The sequence below is a fragment of the Canis lupus genome, chromosome 26, assembly GCF_011100685.1.
Source record: "Canis lupus familiaris isolate Mischka breed German Shepherd chromosome 26, alternate assembly UU_Cfam_GSD_1.0, whole genome shotgun sequence".
Classification (NCBI taxonomy): domain Eukaryota; kingdom Metazoa; phylum Chordata; class Mammalia; order Carnivora; family Canidae; genus Canis; species Canis lupus.
The window spans coordinates 36,019,013-36,037,574 of record NC_049247.1 but is presented as its reverse complement, the minus strand read 5'-3'; the positions used below and the strand labels follow the sequence as shown (position 1 = coordinate 36,037,574).

The following is an 18,562-nucleotide window of genomic DNA, read 5'->3' as shown; positions in this document are numbered from 1 at the left end:
GGATCGAGGTCCATGTCAGGCTCCCTGCATGGAGCCTGCTTCTCCCTCTGCCTGTGTCTCTGCCTCTCTCTGTGTGTGTCTCTGATGAATAAATAAATAAAATCTTTAAAAAAACTGGGAAACACATTTCTGATGGTCTCTTCCTAGATTTATTTTACATATAGATACACACATACACACATGTACATACAAATACTATTAATGGGATCATAAAATGTATGCTGGCCTGTATCCTGTATCTTTATATATATATTACATATATATATATAATATATAAACTGTGTTTATATAATTAATATATAATATATATTAATTACATATAAATTAATTGGGGGCTATGTTTTTCCATAAAAATGAAGACTTAGAATTACACTTAAGTTTTTTGGGGGATCCCTAGGTGGCTCAGTGATTTAGCACCTGCCTTTGGCCCAGGGCGTGATCCTGGAGTCCCAGGTTTGAGTCCACGTTGGGCTCCCAGCATGGAGCCTGCTGCTCCCTCCCCCTGTGTCTCTGCCTCTCTCTATGTCTATCATTCATTCATTCATTCATTCATAAATAAATAGATCTTTAAAAAAAGGAATTACACTTAAGTTTTTAATTACAGTTAGTTAACACACAGCGTAATGTTAGTTTTAGATGTAAAATATAGTGATTCAACACTTCCGTATGTCACTGGGTGCTCATCACGACAGGTGCATTTCTTTATCCTCCCCATCCCCTATTTCCCCCATCACCCCACCCACTTCCTCTCTGGTGACCATCAGTTCTCTATAGTTGAGTCTGTTTCTTGCTTGGTCTCTCTCTCACTTTTTTCCCTTTGCTAGGTCATCGTTTAAGCCCTTATTTTTCCAAGCTTCCCTGCATGGACATTCAGATTGTTTCTGATGGCAAAATTTGGAAACATTCGGAGAGTTGGACATGGCTTATCAGGAGAAAAATCTTCAGAGAACTAACTTCAGCACAAGAGACCATGTTTGTTGAATTACCTCCACCAGTGGTCCTCAGGCTCCCTGACTTCCTGGTTAAGAGCCCAGATCCTGGGAGTCTTGTGTCATTCTAGCTTAAAATGGAAGTGGAGATTCTAAGGGCTATACTCTAAGGAACTAGACAGGTCTTTACAGAAGTCAACTGGTTCCAGACAGTGGGACTGTCTGCACTCGAGCAAAGACAAAACAGAAAGCCTCTGCAGATGAGCTATTTGGCTCTGGAAACTTCTTATAATTAATACTTACCAAATTGGCAACTAATAAGGCTGACTCAGAGTAATTTCCATAGTTTTTATATACCTCTTTGGGAGCAGCCACCTGCCACCTACCAGCTGTTAGCACCGTCTTCCTCCTCCCACATCTACCCTTTGAATTCCACAAGAAGAAGCCATCACTCAGGTACCCATGATCCCTGAGAATCCACTGAGGTCCCTAGGAAATGGGACAGTGAGGCTCTGGCAGGTGCAGCATTGGTGAAGCTTCACTGTAATAGTGCACACGTCAGCTTTTCTCACAGAGGCTCTCCGAGTTAGCTCGTTACATTCAACCCTCATTTGTAAAGCATCAGTCACTGTGCTGGCAGTTTGTTTTATATTCAGCTGAAGGGAAGCAACATATACTAGAAATAACTTGGGCCAACAAGACTTAAGGATGAACCTGGTTCTCCACTTGACAGCTCTGTGGCTTTGGGCAAGATATGACCCTCTCTGGTAGTCCTCGTTTAGCTGCTCTGAAAACTGAGGATGACCGTAGTACCTCAAAGGGTTGCCTAGAAGATTAAGGGAGAAAACTCACTTATTACACAGTTCCCAACATTAAAAATTTTTTTTAAACATTTTATTTATTCATAGAGACACAGAGGCAGAGACACAGGCAGAGGGAGAAGCAGGCTCCATGCAGGGAGCCTGACGTGGGACTCGATTCCGGGACTCCAGGATCACACCCTGGGCTGAAGGCGGCGCTAAACCGCTGAGCCACCCGGTCTGCCCAGTTCCCAACACTTAATACGAGCTTTATTAATGTTAGCTATTATTGTCAGTGGTGATGAAGTCTTAGTAAAAACACAACAAATGGCAAGTCCTTTAAGAAGATGAATAGTGTGGTTCAGTCCAAATTTGACTACATTGTTATGCCAAATACAACTTCTCAAGGTCCTCCTACCCCTAAGAGTTGATGTCGGGACTAAAAATAATGTACATGGATGCGCCCAGCATGAGATGTGTTCCACAGAGGTCAAGTCCCTTTTCTCTCCGATGTCCCCAAGAGCTTCGTTTATTTCCCTGCATAGATTCTCCCTAATAGACAGTGCAAAACTATTGAAGAACTAGCAAAGGATGTCAAGGATTTACCTAATATCCTAACTACAGTGAAATAAACATCTGGGATGGGTAGAACAGTGATGAGCTGGTTATAACAGCAATGGCCAATATATACGGAATTGGGGGATGTGTTCATTGGAGGAGAACTCAGAACTCAAACGTAGCATTGTTTAGGGGATGGCCTTGGTCTTGAAAGATGATTGACCCCAAGAGCTTGTTGGCAGCCAACTGGACATTGTCCTAGAGGTGATTTTATTAATCTAGTAGGCTCTGTGGTTGGAAATGTCACATTTTAGTCATCAAGGAAACGGCTGGGTTAAGAAAACATCTTGTAAAAATACAAATGAAAACTGGAGGCTGAAGCACATAGGTATGTGGCCGTGTGTGTTGCCTGTGCACTGTTGACACGTAGAAATAGTTTCTGCCCTTCCGTGTGTAATTAGGGCACTTTGAAACAAAGGAACAAGACCAAACACTACAGGCTTGTCCTTGTAGTTTCCCTTGTTTTTCTCCTGTTCGGTGAAGAGATACACAGTGTGGAAGTGTGGAGCTGAGACACCAGCTCCGCTGTGGCTTGGCTGGTGATGGATCGTCATGGTTGGCTGCATTCTTTCTTAGATTTGCAGTCAACAGTACTTAATATGCATTTACTCTGTGTCAGGGACTCTGGATAAGAAGATCCCCCACCGCAGGTTGCTGATAGGCCAGTGAGAGGAGACAGGAACTACACAAGTCATGAAAAATATGGAGTTCATTGGCTGGTGATAAGAGCTATAGTGAGCGATCGAGCAGGGAGGGGAGAAGAGGGTGGTTACTCTTGCACGGAGGCTGGTGTGAGGACACGCTCTTTAGGAAACATTTGAGCAGGGAACTGAGAGGGTGACTTCTGCGAATATGTGTGGGGAAATCTTTGGTCAGAAAAGCAAGAGCACATAGACCGAGGAACATCCCAGGTGCGTTCCAGGAACAGCAAGGGGCCAGGGTGACCCCAGCAGAGTGGGTTAGGGGGTAGCTGGAGTCCAAATGGTGTAGGACCTCGTGGCCTCTGTGACAACTTTGTCTTTACTGTGGGTGAGATGGGAAGCCACTGGAGTGTTTCAGGTAGAGGATTGAGGATCTGGCTTCATTTAGCAGACACCCGATGTATGCTATCTCGTCGAGTCGGCTGGCCGGGGTGGGCCTGCAGCAGAGAGACCACTGGTGATCTCCCACTTCTGGCACTTTCTTGCTTAGAGTCACAATAACTCCATACAGTGTTATCTTCAGCAAGAACTGGGGCTCAGAGCAGAGAAGCAGCTAAGCAGAGTCAGGGTTCGGGTTCAGACCCGTGACCCCCAAAGGCAGAGCTCTTTGCCCCCATCCTGTGTACAACGCACGTCACCATCATGGTGAAGATGAATGGCTAAGTTTTCCATTAGGGGTGTAAACTACACCAGGGCCTGAAGTCATCACACTCCGAAGAGAAAATGATTTCATGCCTTCTCTGAGGTTTAGTACTCTGAACACAGCTCCTTTTTCATGCTTCCCCTCCAGATTTCTTTTACAAGTGGGTGTTCACGTTTTGTGTTTTACTGTGAACTACAACTGAGTTCATTTGAATCACACTAATCTGTCAGCTGAAAGAGTTTCACAGACGAGTGGAGGGCCCTTGGCTGCCTAAGGCCTATTGGAATATGCATTCTTCTCTCTACCCCATCACACCTATAGACGGGGCCCATTTCTGTGAAGTGTCCTTGTGGTCTCCACGTGCCACGTGAATGTCCTCTTGGGCCCAATTCAGTCTATACGCGCGAGCATGAACAAGACACCAGAATTCCGCTGCCCTGCAGATGAAGCAGTAAACAATTCACAACTCCGGGCGACAGTGATACTTGGGCTGAACAGCAGAAACAGCTTGTCGTGTCGTTTCCCCAAGGCTTTCATTAGTTCCAAATAATGCAGGCTGGAACATTCTGTTCATCGCTCGCTCAATGGCACTGGAGAACTTTTATATTACCATCAAGTGATGAGCCACATCATCAAGATCTCTTAATTTCCTTGCAAGTCACCTTGTGGAGGGGCACCTGGGGGTCTCAGTTGGTTAAGCATCTGGCTCTTGGTTTCAGGCTCAGGTCATGATCTCAGGGTGGTGAGATCGAGCTCTGTGTCCGGCTCCTCATCTCCTCCTCCCTCTGCTAACCCCCCCATTGCTTGTCCTCTCTCTATTAAAAATCAAATCTTTTTAAAAAATTGTTTATAAAACAGTGAACCACAGACCCATGGCCTGAGGAATGGCATTCAAAGAACCCGAGGCACTGGGAGCCGTGTGGGGCTGCGCCAGTGGCGTGGAGGCAGCAGGGACATCCCAGCTGAGCTTCCCAGTTAGTACAACTAAGCGGTCAGATTTGAAGTCAGACAAGATTAAAGCCATCATGCATATTTGAGAAGAAAGTTTTCAAAATCTCTTGAAAAAAATCTTGTTAAAATATTTATATTTAGATAGATATGTATCTATATACATATTCTATATACTATATATATACTATATATAAAATTTTATATATAATTATATATAAAATTTTTTAGAGGAAGGGCAAGACTAGGAGATACAGAGAGAAGAGCCAACAGTACCCACTTCTGCAGTCTCAGCAGATAGTCCTCCTGTGTCCCTGAATTTTACACCTGTGGGAATGTCTGCGGGCTCGGACCACAGAGGAAGAGTGTAAAGGTCCAGAGGATCCTCCCCTCACCATGCTCACGTGAAGGGAAATTGGAAAATTTCATTTCTATGCTTTTTGGATGGCAGGGGAGAAACTACCAAATATGCTCAAACACATTGTGTGCTATGAAGTGACGTAACACAGAGAGAATCCCATGCACCTGCCCTCTTCCAAGCCCAGTGGGCACAGAACTCACTGAGAATCTAGTTCAGTGGATCTGGCCCCATGGAAGAAGAGTGGACAATGGTTGTGGACCTGGATTTATACCCGGCTCCAGCAAGGATGTGCCCTGGGAGTCAGGGGGCACTGGGGGATCCCTGGTGTGCTCCGAGCCCAGGGCAATTTGAGCATAAGAAAGCACCCTATTATATTAACACTATGGGCTGTTTCTCACTCATTCTCTTTTCTCACTTATTCTCTTCAGGTCCAGTTGAAAAGTGAAGAATCCAAAACCTTTGCTATGAAGATTCTCAAGAAACGCCACATCGTGGACACAAGACAGCAGGAGCACATCCGCTCCGAGAAGCAGATCATGCAGGGGGCGCATTCCGACTTCATAGTGAGGTAAAGGCCTGGCCTGGGGCTGACTTTCCCACTCCGGGTGGGTGGCAGGTCAGCCACAAAACCCACCGCCTCCCATGTTCCCCGTTACGCATCTCATTCAACCAGGAAACAGATTTTTAAATCTGATTTTAGGAAAGTTTTGTTAGACTTAAACTTCGGGGCAGGGGGGTGTTTTTGTATTATTATTATTATTATTTTCTAAGAGAATCAGATTCTATGAAAAGCACATGGTTTTCCCAAAGATCTTTCCGTTTCTAACATCCCATGCTGATGCTCTCTGTGACCCTATATAGAATTCTTTTGCAGCTTGAAGGACAAAATACAAAAATTAGATTATTTGAATACTAATATGTACATTTTTAAAATTTTGAAGATAAAAAAATGAAATGACTATTCCATCTCCATATTTTGAGAACGTTAATAAGATAACGAGGAGTTTTCATAGACAAAACAAAGCCTGTTCTAGTTAATTTGTCAGTGGCACTTAAAAACAGGGCACAAGGTGAACTTAGGTGAACGGCACGAGAATTTCATTCATGTCTGCATTTGTAAAGTGCACCTATTTTATACTGCATGTTTATACTACATAGGGCTGAAGAGTCCATGTGTTAAAAATCAGCTAAACTGAGACAGGAGGAGCCCCAAGAAGCCACCTTGGTCCATAATCATTTGGATTAATCCATTCATTGCCAAGGACAGCCCAGCCCCCACCCTTTACACATCTTGGTCAGGAGCTTGTTGCCTCCTATTCCCTATTTGCAAACAGACCTTTCTCCTTTTAATGACATTTCAAGCTTAGAAAACCAAGCATAAGACTGTAATCTGAGCACCTAAAACACATTCTTTTCAAAGACAACCACGTTTCTAACCTTTGTTTTCTTGTTTGCAATCCACAGATTGTACAGGACGTTTAAGGACAGCAAATATTTGTACATGTTGATGGAAGTGTGCCTAGGTGGAGAGCTCTGGACCATTCTCAGGGATCGGTAGGAGTTTTAAGAAATTTCTATCATTTCATTAAAAATGTAGTTGACTGTGCTAGTAAGAAGAGTCAATTTTAAAGTCTAAAAATCATATGTTACATATTTATATTTATACATATATATATTTCAGAAAATAAGTAAATATGGGATACAACCCATTGTACACATATGCCTTAGTAAACATGAAGCTCGCTCTGTTTCAGATTTGTAACCAATGATAAAGGTTTAGTCCAGTGTGGAAATGGGACCTAGCAAGGTATATAACCAGTTCATCTTTTTAACTTGAATCCCAGAGTCAGTTGCCTAGAAGTCAATTTGTTGGTGTGACACGAAGGGAATAATGTTATAGCTGCTATTGGGATTAATGATCAGTTTAATTGCCTTTCCGGACACTGAGAATTTTTTCCCCCGATTTACTTTTTCTCCAGCCTTACATTGCTCTTTGGTTTCAAAATTAGCAAGTCAGACATCTTTTTCAGGCTTCTGCTGATCTCAGAAAAACAATGAATCTCCTTATAAGCAGTATTCCGTGTAAACAATCTAATTCAGATTTACTTATGTTTGCCCTTTCAGGGCAAGTAAAGTTGGTCTAATCAGAGCTTGTTTCTCTTATTAATACAGCTAGCAAACTAGAAATGGAGTCTATAAAATGCCCTAGGAGATCATTACCAATCCTAAATGTGTACTTAAAAAAAATAAAAGGCAATTTTCTTTTCCTGTGAATGATCATTTTCTAGAAGGCATCCTTCTCCCTCTGAACACCTTTTGACATATTTGTTTTTCATATTTGTTAGTCTCACTCATGTCCTCCTTCAGAACTCTGTTACAGACTGCCCTGTTGTTCCCAGACAGCCTTCCTGGTTTTCTGACAACCTGTTAGTCTTAGATATCCCAGAATAGAACCGGTGGCTCTTTAGATGGGATAGCTTATGAAGTCTCATCCCTCCTAGTGTTCTCATGGTAACTTCATGTCTTTGGAAATATTGACGTTTTTCAGGTCTTAGCCCCGTTGCTTTCCTTGTGTATGTCAAGTGGATTTCTTTTTACTTATTCTGTCCTGATGACATTGCTGTTGTGTTTCACTCCTTAAATTTGAGGTCAAGGAGTAGATAAGGAATGCATCATGTTGGCATTCTGAAAGCAGAGTGAACATCTGTACTAAGCTATTATAGCACATCATTACATTATTTCTGGTAATATTTGAGCACAGATTCTATGCCAGGCATTGTACTGGAAGTTGGAGATACAGTGATAAAAGAGACGTGGTCCCCTTCTCATAATTTACAGTCTGCGTCAAGTGAACCCTCTGACTTGTGAGCTAATGTCTGCTTCATCTTAACATAACTCTACTATATTATTTTTGAACCGACCTTTCAATCCACTAATTTACTTGAAATATCTTCCCTGATTTGTTCTAATTAGAAGATTTACAGGTGGAAGTAAGCATGAAAGCAATAATAAGCCACATAGGGAGAGGAACTATTTTGAGCTTCTGTGAATCAGACAGCAACACAAGTCAATCTGAAGTTCACATATGAGGCATCAAATGTCAATTTAGGTTTTGAAAGAAAATATTATTTCATATTTCTCCCTACCTAACTTGGTTTGCATTTTCTTGGCTCATAAGTGCCAGCCAAGCCTTCCGAGTGAGATGTATTTTGATCTGGCAAGGCAGCTAAATTTGCTATTAAAAAGTGGTTTACTTTGGAGGAGTAGATGGAGGGAAAATATCAGTGGGTGGTCCTTTCTCTACATCTACCAGGATGCTTTTTGATTGGTTCAATTTCATTCCCTTTTATCATTCTTGGGTTTGGGATACACAATTGGTGAGTCCCTGCAATGAGCTTACTACTATGAGAAAAGCTGGAGGTAAGATAGCTGCTTGTTCCTTCCCAGAGGTTGAGAAGGGATGAGGCCTCAAAATTAAAAGCAATAAAACTATTATATATGCATGTAGCACTTTATTTCTTTTACTCTTTTCTTTCCCCTTCTTCAAAAAATTGCTCAGATCGGGGACACAGTTTTGGAGATCTAGGCTCCAATGAATATTGCCTCTGACCAGCTTTCTAACTATTTGTTTGAGGCTGAAAGTCCCAAAGGTTAATTTATAGAAACAACAACAAAAAAATGCCAAGAAGAAAAAGGAAAATAATGATGCTATTTGTCACAGTGTAGTTGAAACAAATCATATTCAACTCATTCGGTTTTCTTTTTGCATCCCAGGAAAGCAGCAGTAGGGAAGCTATTCTGAAAGGATAAAGGAAATGTATCTGGGTTGGTTTTAAGAAGGGCTTGTGTGACTATTCTTTACTGACACGGTAATACACCTAAGCCTTAGGGATTTAGTGTAGGAAGTCTCTGATAGCAACAGATCTCCTCCCTCACCTAGTGAGATGACCATCTCCTGCCTCTGTCTTTTTTCTCATTGGCACAGAAAAGGAATGCAGAGCAGTTTTCCTGCTGTTGTCAAAAAGTAAGAATTAAAATCCTAATAAAAATTAAAATGATACCATCTATATAAAACAGAATTGGAGGACTATTAAATATCTATCTTTGAGATACAACACCCCTGAAATGTTAATTGTTGCACTTATTTCCCATATTTATTCTTTATTAGCTATCGTGTTTTATCTCCTAGTTTGTGACTATTTCCACCAATTATGTTCCATTATTTGGGGTAGATAGGTACACGTTATATTTTATTCACCTTTCCTCCATAACACTTAAAGAATTGGCAATCCCTACAACTATTTAAACAATGTGAGTGGTTAATATAATAACTATATAATATATATGCTTATAATAGTTTACACATATTAGCATTTACATATTATGTATTAATATTGGTATTTAATATATAGTAATCTAATGAAATTTACTTAAATTTTTTTAAATTTTCCTAATGAATATCTTAACTATTTTAGATACCATAATTTTCAAATTATGCATATTCCATTTCTAGTCATGTGTCTTCCTGGATATGTTTTATAAGTCAGCAAGTAACTTAAATCTCCATTCCCTTCGATTCTAACTATATTGTGGAGGGTAATTATTTAAATTCCATCTGAGAGGACAAAATGGATGGTGTAGATCAAAAGTATTTCAAGGGGCCAGGAGGATAGGAGAATCAGAAGATCCTGAACTCGTTCAATCCCAAAGATACACCAAGATAACATCTATATTTGTATAACTAACTCTCAAAATACTCTGAAGACTGTCAGGACAAACCTTCCACAGTTAATCATAGAGAAGATTCCACATTGAAAAGGGTAGGAGGTGTGGAAACACAGTTGGGAACCAAGTCTCCTGTGCAATTAATCACAGTTGGGAGGGACACCGCATGCACAGAGAAGCAGGAGGATCAGACCCTGAGTTAGGCACCCCCAGCACTGGAGACCCACACTGGGAAAATGAGTACCCATGCTATTTGGCTTTGAAAACCAGTGACCCTTAACTTGGCAAGTGTTTAAAATCAGCTGGGCTTAAGTCCAGGTACTTTAGACATCAGTGGGCTTACTTCCAAAGAGCCTGAGGGCAACAGAAAAGTAAGTCCCCGCCTTTAAAGACTCAGCATAATAAATAAGCTGCCAAGACAGCACAGAAACAGCAATTTGAAAAGTGCCTGGAATACGCGTGAAGGACATTTATTTACCGAGTGTGCACTGGAGTGTCAGGGATCTTCGGGAGACTTCTCCAGGGAAAAAGTGCTGGCAGGCACCAGCCTAGAGAGCCAGACACTTTGGGAGCCCATGTTAACCCTCTCCACTTACCTGACTGGCACTGCAAGCCCCACTCCCACATTCCCCTCCAGACCCATCTCATTCAACCTGCTTAGCAGCCAGCCCTCCAAAGTAACTCCTGCTCTGGAGAGAAGGGAGGATAACCATACACCTCAGCACACCACATTTCCCATAGTCAGGCCTTTCAGCTGCCAGCACAGGGAAAAAGGCCTTCCCTTTGGTGCACCCACAGCTGTGGCAGAAAGAGTAAGTCTGGACAGCTCCCCTGACTACTGACTCTGCTGACCTACAAGCCTGTGGCAACAACAGACAGGCCCCCTCAACAGCACAGGGACAAGACCTTGCCCAGGGCACCCACAGAGAGAAAGGTAGGCCATTACAGATGACTGGACTTAAGGCAGATGCAGCCCAGCCACAACAGTAGAGCACACACAGCCCACACAGGCGCCACTCCTGAGGCATCTGGTTCAAGTGACCAGGGTGCGTTGCGCTCTTGGCACTACAGGAATCTTCTATACTAGGTCACTACTTTCAAGACCGGGAGCCATCGCTGACCTACCTAATACATACATACAAACAAATGTGGAGAGTTAAACAAAATGAGGAAACAGAAGAGTATATCCCAAATGAAAGTAGGTTATTCACTTACAAAGCCAGTAAGGAGGTTAAAACAATACTTTCTCTTTTTAATTAATTAATGAAATTAATTGTACCTACAAAAATCAGTCAAGGGATACACAAAATAAAAAAGATGGAAAATAAGACATATTCATAAAATGTGGAGGGGGAGTAAAACCTTAGTGCTTTTAGAATGTGTTCAAATCTAAGAGACCATCAACTTAATATAGCCTGCCATACACAGAAGAAGTTACCTATGAACCTAGTCAAAACCTAGAGTAGGTTCACACAAAAATAAAGCCAAAGGAATCTAAGCATAACACTAATGAAAGCCATTAAACCACAAGGTAATAGAGTAAGAGAAAAAAAAAGGGGGGGGACAGAGAGGAACTATAAAAATAGCCGGTAAACAAATAAAATGGCAATAAGTATATACCTATCAATTATGACCTTATATTTATTTTTACTAGTGATGACTTTAAATAGACTCAATGCTCCAATGAAATGACATAGAATGACGGGATGGGAAAAAAAAAAAAAGCTCCATCTATGCCACCTACAAGAGACTCATCTCAGACATAGACACATACAGACTACGGTAAAGTGATAGAAAAACAGTCACCATATAAATGGAAGCAGAAAAAAAAATGCCAGGGTAGCAATACTCTAAAAAAAAAAATAGACTTTAAACCAAATACTATGTCAAGAGACAAAGAAAGGTACTACATAATGATAAAGGGATCAATCTGACGAGTATATGATAATTATAAATATCTATGCATCCAATAGAGGAGCACTTAAATATGTAATACAATAGTTGTAGGGGACATTAACACCCCATTTATATCAATGGATAAATCAGACAAAATCAACAAGGAAACAGTGGCTTTGAATTACATATTAGACCAGATAGACATAATAGGTATATATAGAACATTCGATCCAGAAACATGATATCCACTCCCTGCAAAAGTACATAGAACATTCTTTAAGATTGATCCTATTAGGACACAAAACAACCCTCGGTAAATTGCAACAGACTGAAATATCAAGCATCTTTTCTGACCACAATGATATGAAAATAAAAATCAATTGCAAGAAAAAACCTGGGAAGAATACAGATATATGATGCTAAACAACATGCTATTAAAGAATGAACGATTCAACCAAAAAAATCAAAAGAAAATTTAAAAATACATGGGAGACAAATGGAAATAAAAACACAGTAGTCCAAAATCTTTGGGCGGGGGGCAGCAAAAGTACTATCAAGAGGGAAGTTTATAGCAATACAGGTGTATCTCAAGAGACAAAAATATCAAATAATCTGAACTTATACCTAAAGGAGAAAACAACAAACAAAACCCAAACCCAGTGGAAGGAATGAAATAATAAAGATCAGAGCAGAAATAAATAGATACTAAAGAAAAATAGAACAGATTGATGGAACTAAGAGCTTTTCCTCAAAGATTAGGAACAAGACAGTGCCCACTCTCACCACTTTTACTCAACATAGCACTGGAAGTCCTAGCCACAGCAATTAGACAACAAAAAAGAACAAGGCATACAGGTTGGTTAGGAAGAAGTTAAACTTCCACTATTTGCAGGTGACATGATACTATGCATAGGAAACTTAAAAATCCACCAGAAAAACTATTAGAACTGATAAATGAATTTGGAAATTTTGCAGGATACAAAATTAATATGCAGAAATCTGTTGCATTTCTAGACCTAATAATAAACTAGAAGAAAGAGAAATTAAGACAATCCCATTTATAATTACACCAGAAAGAATAAAATACCTAGGAATAAACTTAACCCAAGAGATGAAAGACCTGCACTCTGAAACCTTATAAAACATTGATGAAAGAAATTGAAGGGGATACAAACAATGGAAAAATATTGTGGATTGGAAGAATGTTGTTAAAATGTCCATAGTACAGATTCATTGCAATCTATCAAAATACCATTAATGTTTTCCTCAGGACTAGAATAATCTTAAAATTTATATGGAACCGTAAAAAGTCCCCAAATCGCCAAAGCAATCCTAAGGAAGAAGAACCAGGCTGGAGATATCAGAATCCCAGAATTTCAGATATACTACACAAAGCTATATACAGTAATTAATTGTATTGGCATAGATCAATAGAACAGAGAGAGGGTCAGAAATAAACTGACATTTTCATGGTTAATTAATCTACAATGAAGGCAAAAATATACAATGGAGAAAAGGCAATCTCTTCAACAAATACTGCTGGGAGAACTGGACAGCTACCCTCAAAAGAATGAAACTGGACCAGTTTCTTACACCATACGCAAAAATAAGCTCAAACTCAAAATGGACTGAAGACCTAAATGTGAGACCTGAACCCATAAAACTCCTAAAAGAAAACACAGGCAGTAATCTCTTTGACATCATCCGTAGCAACATTTTTCTAGATATATCTTCTCAGGCAAGGTAAGCAAAAACAGACTATTGGGACTACACCAAAATAAAGAGGTTCTGCCCAGGAAAGGTAACCATCAACAAAATGAGAGGGCAACCTAGTGAATAAGAGAAGATATTTGCAAATGCCATATTCAATGAAGCGTTAATATTCCAAAATATATAAAGAACTCCTACAACCCAACACTTTAAAAAAAAAAATCCAGTTAAAGGATGAGCAGAGGACCTGAATGTGCGTTTTTCCAGAGAAGACATAAAGTGGCCAACAGACACATGAAAAGATGCTCAACATCACTTATCATCAGGGACATGCCAATAAAACCACCATGAGATATCATCTACCACCTGTCAAAACAGCTGAAATCAACAACAACAAGAAACAACAGGTGTGGGCAAGGATGCCGAGAAAAAGGCACCCTCGTGCACCATTGGTGGGAATGCAAACTGATGCAGCCACTGTCGGGAAGGAGGATGGGAGTTCCTCAAAAAATTAAAAATAGAATTAGCCTACCATCCGGTAACGCCACTCCTGGGTATTTACCCAAAGGAAAAAAAAAACACACACACACACTCATGTGAAAGGATACACGCACCCCTGGTTTTACCGCAGCATGATTTACAGTAGCCAACATGGAAGCAGCCCAAGTGTCCAACAACGGATGAAGAGATAACGAAGACGTGGTGTGTAAATACGATGGACCATTACTCAGCCATAAAAAAGAATGGAATCTTGCCATCTGCAGTAAGATGGATGGAGCTAGAGGGTGTTATGCTAAGTGAGATAAGTCAGAGAAAGACAAATACCATATGATTTCGATTAAATGTGGAATCCTGAAAATATAACAAAGGAACAATGGACTTAAATATAGAGAACTAACTAGCGGTTGCCAGAGGGGAGGTGGGGGGGGGTAAAACAGATAAAGGGGATTAAGAAATATGAACTTCTAGTTGTAAAATTCAGTCACAGAGATGAAAAGTACAGCATTGGGAATACAGTCAGCAATACTGAGGTGACGTTTGGTGACAGACATTGCCTGTGCCAACCGTGGTGATCGCCGAGTGATGCACAGAGTTAAGGAATCATTATGTTGGACATCTGAAGTTGACATTGCATTTTAATTACACTTCGACAACCCCAAGAATCAAAGTATCTCAGGGAAATGAGTCGATTTTCCTACTAATTTGGCCTCCCTACCTTTACAAGTGGCAGTTAACCCTCACGGTGGCAACACACTCAAGGGGGATACTCACTGCTGATTGGGGTTAGTAGGCAAGGATGAGAGGGACTGTCTCCTTCTGGGAGAGAGGATTTGTCTTTACTTTCTGTTATTTCAGGACACCGTTTGTGATGAGTTGATTAACCATTGTGATTAGGTTGAAAGCTGGGTCTATCCATAAGCATACGTAATCCCCTAATTCTCTCAAATTGTTATCTACTGTCGTCTAGCTAAAATAAAACTACCACTTGTTCCCAAAGAAGGTCCAAAGCCCTATTCCGTACGTGGTTTCATTGAAATGACATGTCAAGGCGTAATTTATTATTTTGAAGAGCTATTTAGGGCAGTGATTTATTTATTTAAGCAACTTTCTGTTGATAAAAAACAAGCTTTCGTTTTGGTTTTAGATCAAATATTTGTTGTCATTTTCGATTCTAATAGTAATTTTTTTTTATTTTGAGTTGTCATTTTCTATTCTAATAGTAATTTTTTTATTTTGAGTCACCCTAATGCTATGCTTTGTGACTGCTTCTCAGAAGTGTAAACCTACACATTACCCACATCAAAGGTTTTGTGATGAAGCTGTATTGCTGACAAATATTTTGTAAGCCCATGTTGATTTGTCATATAATATGGAAACAGATTTGAGATAGCATTTTCATTTAATTTTTAAAAATCAGTTACAAGTATGCTTATATAGCAGAGGGACTCAAAATAGATTTTTAAAGGAATGGAAACCAGCTCTCTAGAACCTTCCAAATTCCAAAATGGCTGAGAATCAGAGAAACCTTGAAACACAGCTGTAAGGAACTGAAGACCCAAAGGTGAACGTTGGTGGCAGTTTACTTTATTTATTTTTTTGTCAGTTTACTTTATGATGAAAATCGTCAAGCGATAAGAATCATTTTTGTCTGTGCCTTTGTGAGAAACAGAAAATGAAAACAGAGATTAGCAGGAGACCCTTCAGAGCTGACCCAGAGCACTTAGCCTGGACCCTGAAAAATAGCAATACACCCCAAAGACAGTGCTAATTAGGTATTGCAGACCCCTCACTCCCATCCCCAGAAGACTTCAGACCTGCCTACGTCATTCAGTTTTCCTAGATTAAGACACAGCAGCTAAAGAAGACTTTTTTTTTTTTTTTTTTTTTTTTTTGTGCTCAATTAGAATGGCTCGTATTTATCAGGTTGTGTGCCAGGCACTGATTCTAAATATACACATCAATTATTTATATCCCTACAACAATCCAATGAGAGTGTTTCTATTCCTGGCCCCATTTTGCACCAGAGAAGGTGGAAACGGGGAAGGTATAGTTAGTTGCTCAAAATTAAACAAGCGAAACCCACATTTGAGCCCAAGATTTCCTGTTTAGGGTGCCTATTCCTCACTCAGAGCTGCCTCCAATGAATCTGAGTTTCCATTAGGATTTTTTTCATCTCTCCTGCTAATGACTGACTTAGAATATAAATATGAGGACCCTTCAGCAGAGATTTGATGAGAAGCCGATCTCTCAGAAGTGTTTGCTTTCCTGACAATATTTACAGTTCGTTGGTTTGGTTCATTAACAAGTGAATATTAGGGAAAACAGAGCTTTGTTGCCTGGAATCACCACTTCAGAAATAATCTCTGACGGTAACCAAGAATTTGTAGGCTTTCAAAAAGGCCCACAGAAATCACAGTGAGACAGGCCTGGTACAAGGAAGCAATTAATTTCCTCGTTAAAACAAAACATGTAGAGTGAAGTAGGACAGAGCTGTGTTCCATGTACTGTCCTGTTTTGTTTGGGCTCCGCCATGGCTTTGCACAACTCTCCAGGGACAGAGGACTGGAGTCCTATGTGGCGCTCAGTAGCGTTCCAGCTGTGTGAATTCTCTGCACGTGGATGCTTACTGTTTCCTACAAGTGATCTCTCCAATTGAAAGAAAGATGGTGCTCCAGATGGGCAAGCGTGCGTACCTCAGGGCAAAGAAGAAGGAACCTCCACGGCGCTACTCCAACCCCCTACTCAACACACAGAATTATCCAGTGTCCCCTCGGCAAAGGTAGTTCCCGGTCAGAAGAGAACCGCAGCATACAGCGTGTCATTCCTTCTCAAAGAAGCTTTATCTCGTCCTTATAAGTTCGCAATCCTTCCATTCAGACATTGAAGAGAAACCCTAGAATCTTCTTAACTATAGTCAAGATTCTAGTTATCTGTAAGAGTAGATATCTTCCTGCCTTGAATTGTATTTCAAAAGGAAGATGTTTCTTTGGGAAGAGCGAAATATTTCAGTGACAACACCAGGGACATTAGAGGTTGAAGAGAAGAACATTCTGGAAGAAACTAGTATTCTGGGTTTTTTGAGTTTTGTTTTTGTTTTTGGTTTTTTTTTTTAATAATAAATTTATTTTTTATTGGTGTTCAATGTGCCAACATACAGAATAACACCCAGTGCTCATCCCATCAAGTGGCCCCCTCAGTGCCCATCACCCAGTCACCCCAACCCCCCGCCATCCTCCCCTTCCACCACCCCTAGTTCGTTTCCCAGAGTGAGGAGTCTTCCATGTTCTGTCTCCCTTTCTGATATTTCCTACCCATTTCTTCTCCCTTCCCCTCTATTCCCTTTCACTATTATTTATATTCCCCAAATGAATGAGACCATATAATGTTTGTCCTTCTCCGATTGACTCATTTCACTCAGCATCATACCCTCCAGTTCCATCCACGTCGAAGCAAATGGTGGGTATTTGTCGTTTCTAATGGCTGAGGAATATTCCATTGTATACATAGACCACATCTTCTTTATCCATCATCTTTCGATGGACACCGAGGCTCTTTCCACAGTTTGGCTATTGTGGACATTGCTGCTAGAAACATCGGGGTGCAGGTGTCCCAGCAAAACTAGTATTTTGTAAAAAAAAAAAATAATAATAATAATAATAAAATTTAAAAAAAGACCTGAAAGGTCCTGCTTTGGCCTTGGGTTCACTGCTCCATTTTGTAAAAAATACCAGTCGTGTTCTACTTCCTGGTGTCTTTGCCTCTACTACTCGATATTGGGAAAAAAAAAAAAAAAAAGCAAAAGTCACCAAAATGCAAACCAGCATTAGGGACTCTAATGGAAGCAAGCTTGGGCCGCCTTCAGTTGTGGGGCTACCTGCGATGGCCGGTGTGCTTCTCTCTTGCGTTACATCGCAGCCTCCTCTGGACAGATGTTCACACAAATGTTCCTGAACCATCATGAAATGAGAAAGGGAAATATAGTTTATCTTTTTAAAGAATTTCATGGGGAAAAAAATGTTAAAGTACAAAGTTTCTGGTATAGAAACAAGGAGTTAACCTTAGGTATCAGTGTTTTTGTTTTTTTTGTTTTTTTTTTTTTTGTTTTTTCTCCCTTTATTGTCATTTCATTAAATAAAGAGAGGGAAAGACAGAGAACATGGACTTTTTTTGCTAAACATCAGAATCAAGTTTACAAACTTATATTCCCATCCAAGTACCTTTTTCCTTCTTCTTTCTTCACCCCATTTTTTCTTAATAAGAAGGCACTAGTGAGGGATGTAGGTATTATTTCTCTTGCTGGTGAAAGTTTCAAAACATAGAATATTGAGCTTGCGATAGATGATTTAGCCATAGCATCACACCTCATTTCCAAAGTGGTTCTTTGAAAACATTTCTTATTCATGTTCTCATGAAGTGTACTGGAGTTACTTAGATTCAGAAACAAGCCCTCAAGAATAAATAGGACTGAACCTCTAAACTTCTCCTTTCCAAAAGAAGCCTCTAAGATAGGACTCATCTCCTCCCGACCACCGCTGTAGCTGTGCCTGGTTGGAGGACAGGGGGCTGCCAGGGGGAAGCCACCATGTTCACAGAAGGAGGGGGGTGTGGTTGAGCTTGTGTGTGGTGCTTGCAAGTTAGGGTTAACTATCCCATTCGTAAGGGCAAAGAATTACTTGACTTGATCCTCTAGGTGCTTCTGAAAACCCAAGGCAGCGGCAATCATATGACAT

The 18,562-nt window shown here is 40.4% G+C and overlaps 1 protein-coding gene across 5 annotated transcripts in view; it reads left to right on the top strand.

Annotated features, from left to right (window-relative positions):
- Positions 1 to 18,562, top strand: part of PRKG1 (protein kinase cGMP-dependent 1) — a 1,199,428-nt gene that overhangs the window by 1,158,498 nt on the left and 22,368 nt on the right. For all 5 annotated transcript variants that reach the window (XM_038576027.1, XM_038576026.1, XM_038576028.1 and 2 more), the window contains 2 exons: positions 5,429 to 5,568; positions 6,465 to 6,554. In XM_038576027.1, the coding sequence (XP_038431955.1) occupies positions 5,429 to 5,568; positions 6,465 to 6,554 (230 nt within the window). The remainder of the gene's footprint in view (positions 1 to 5,428; positions 5,569 to 6,464; positions 6,555 to 18,562) is intronic.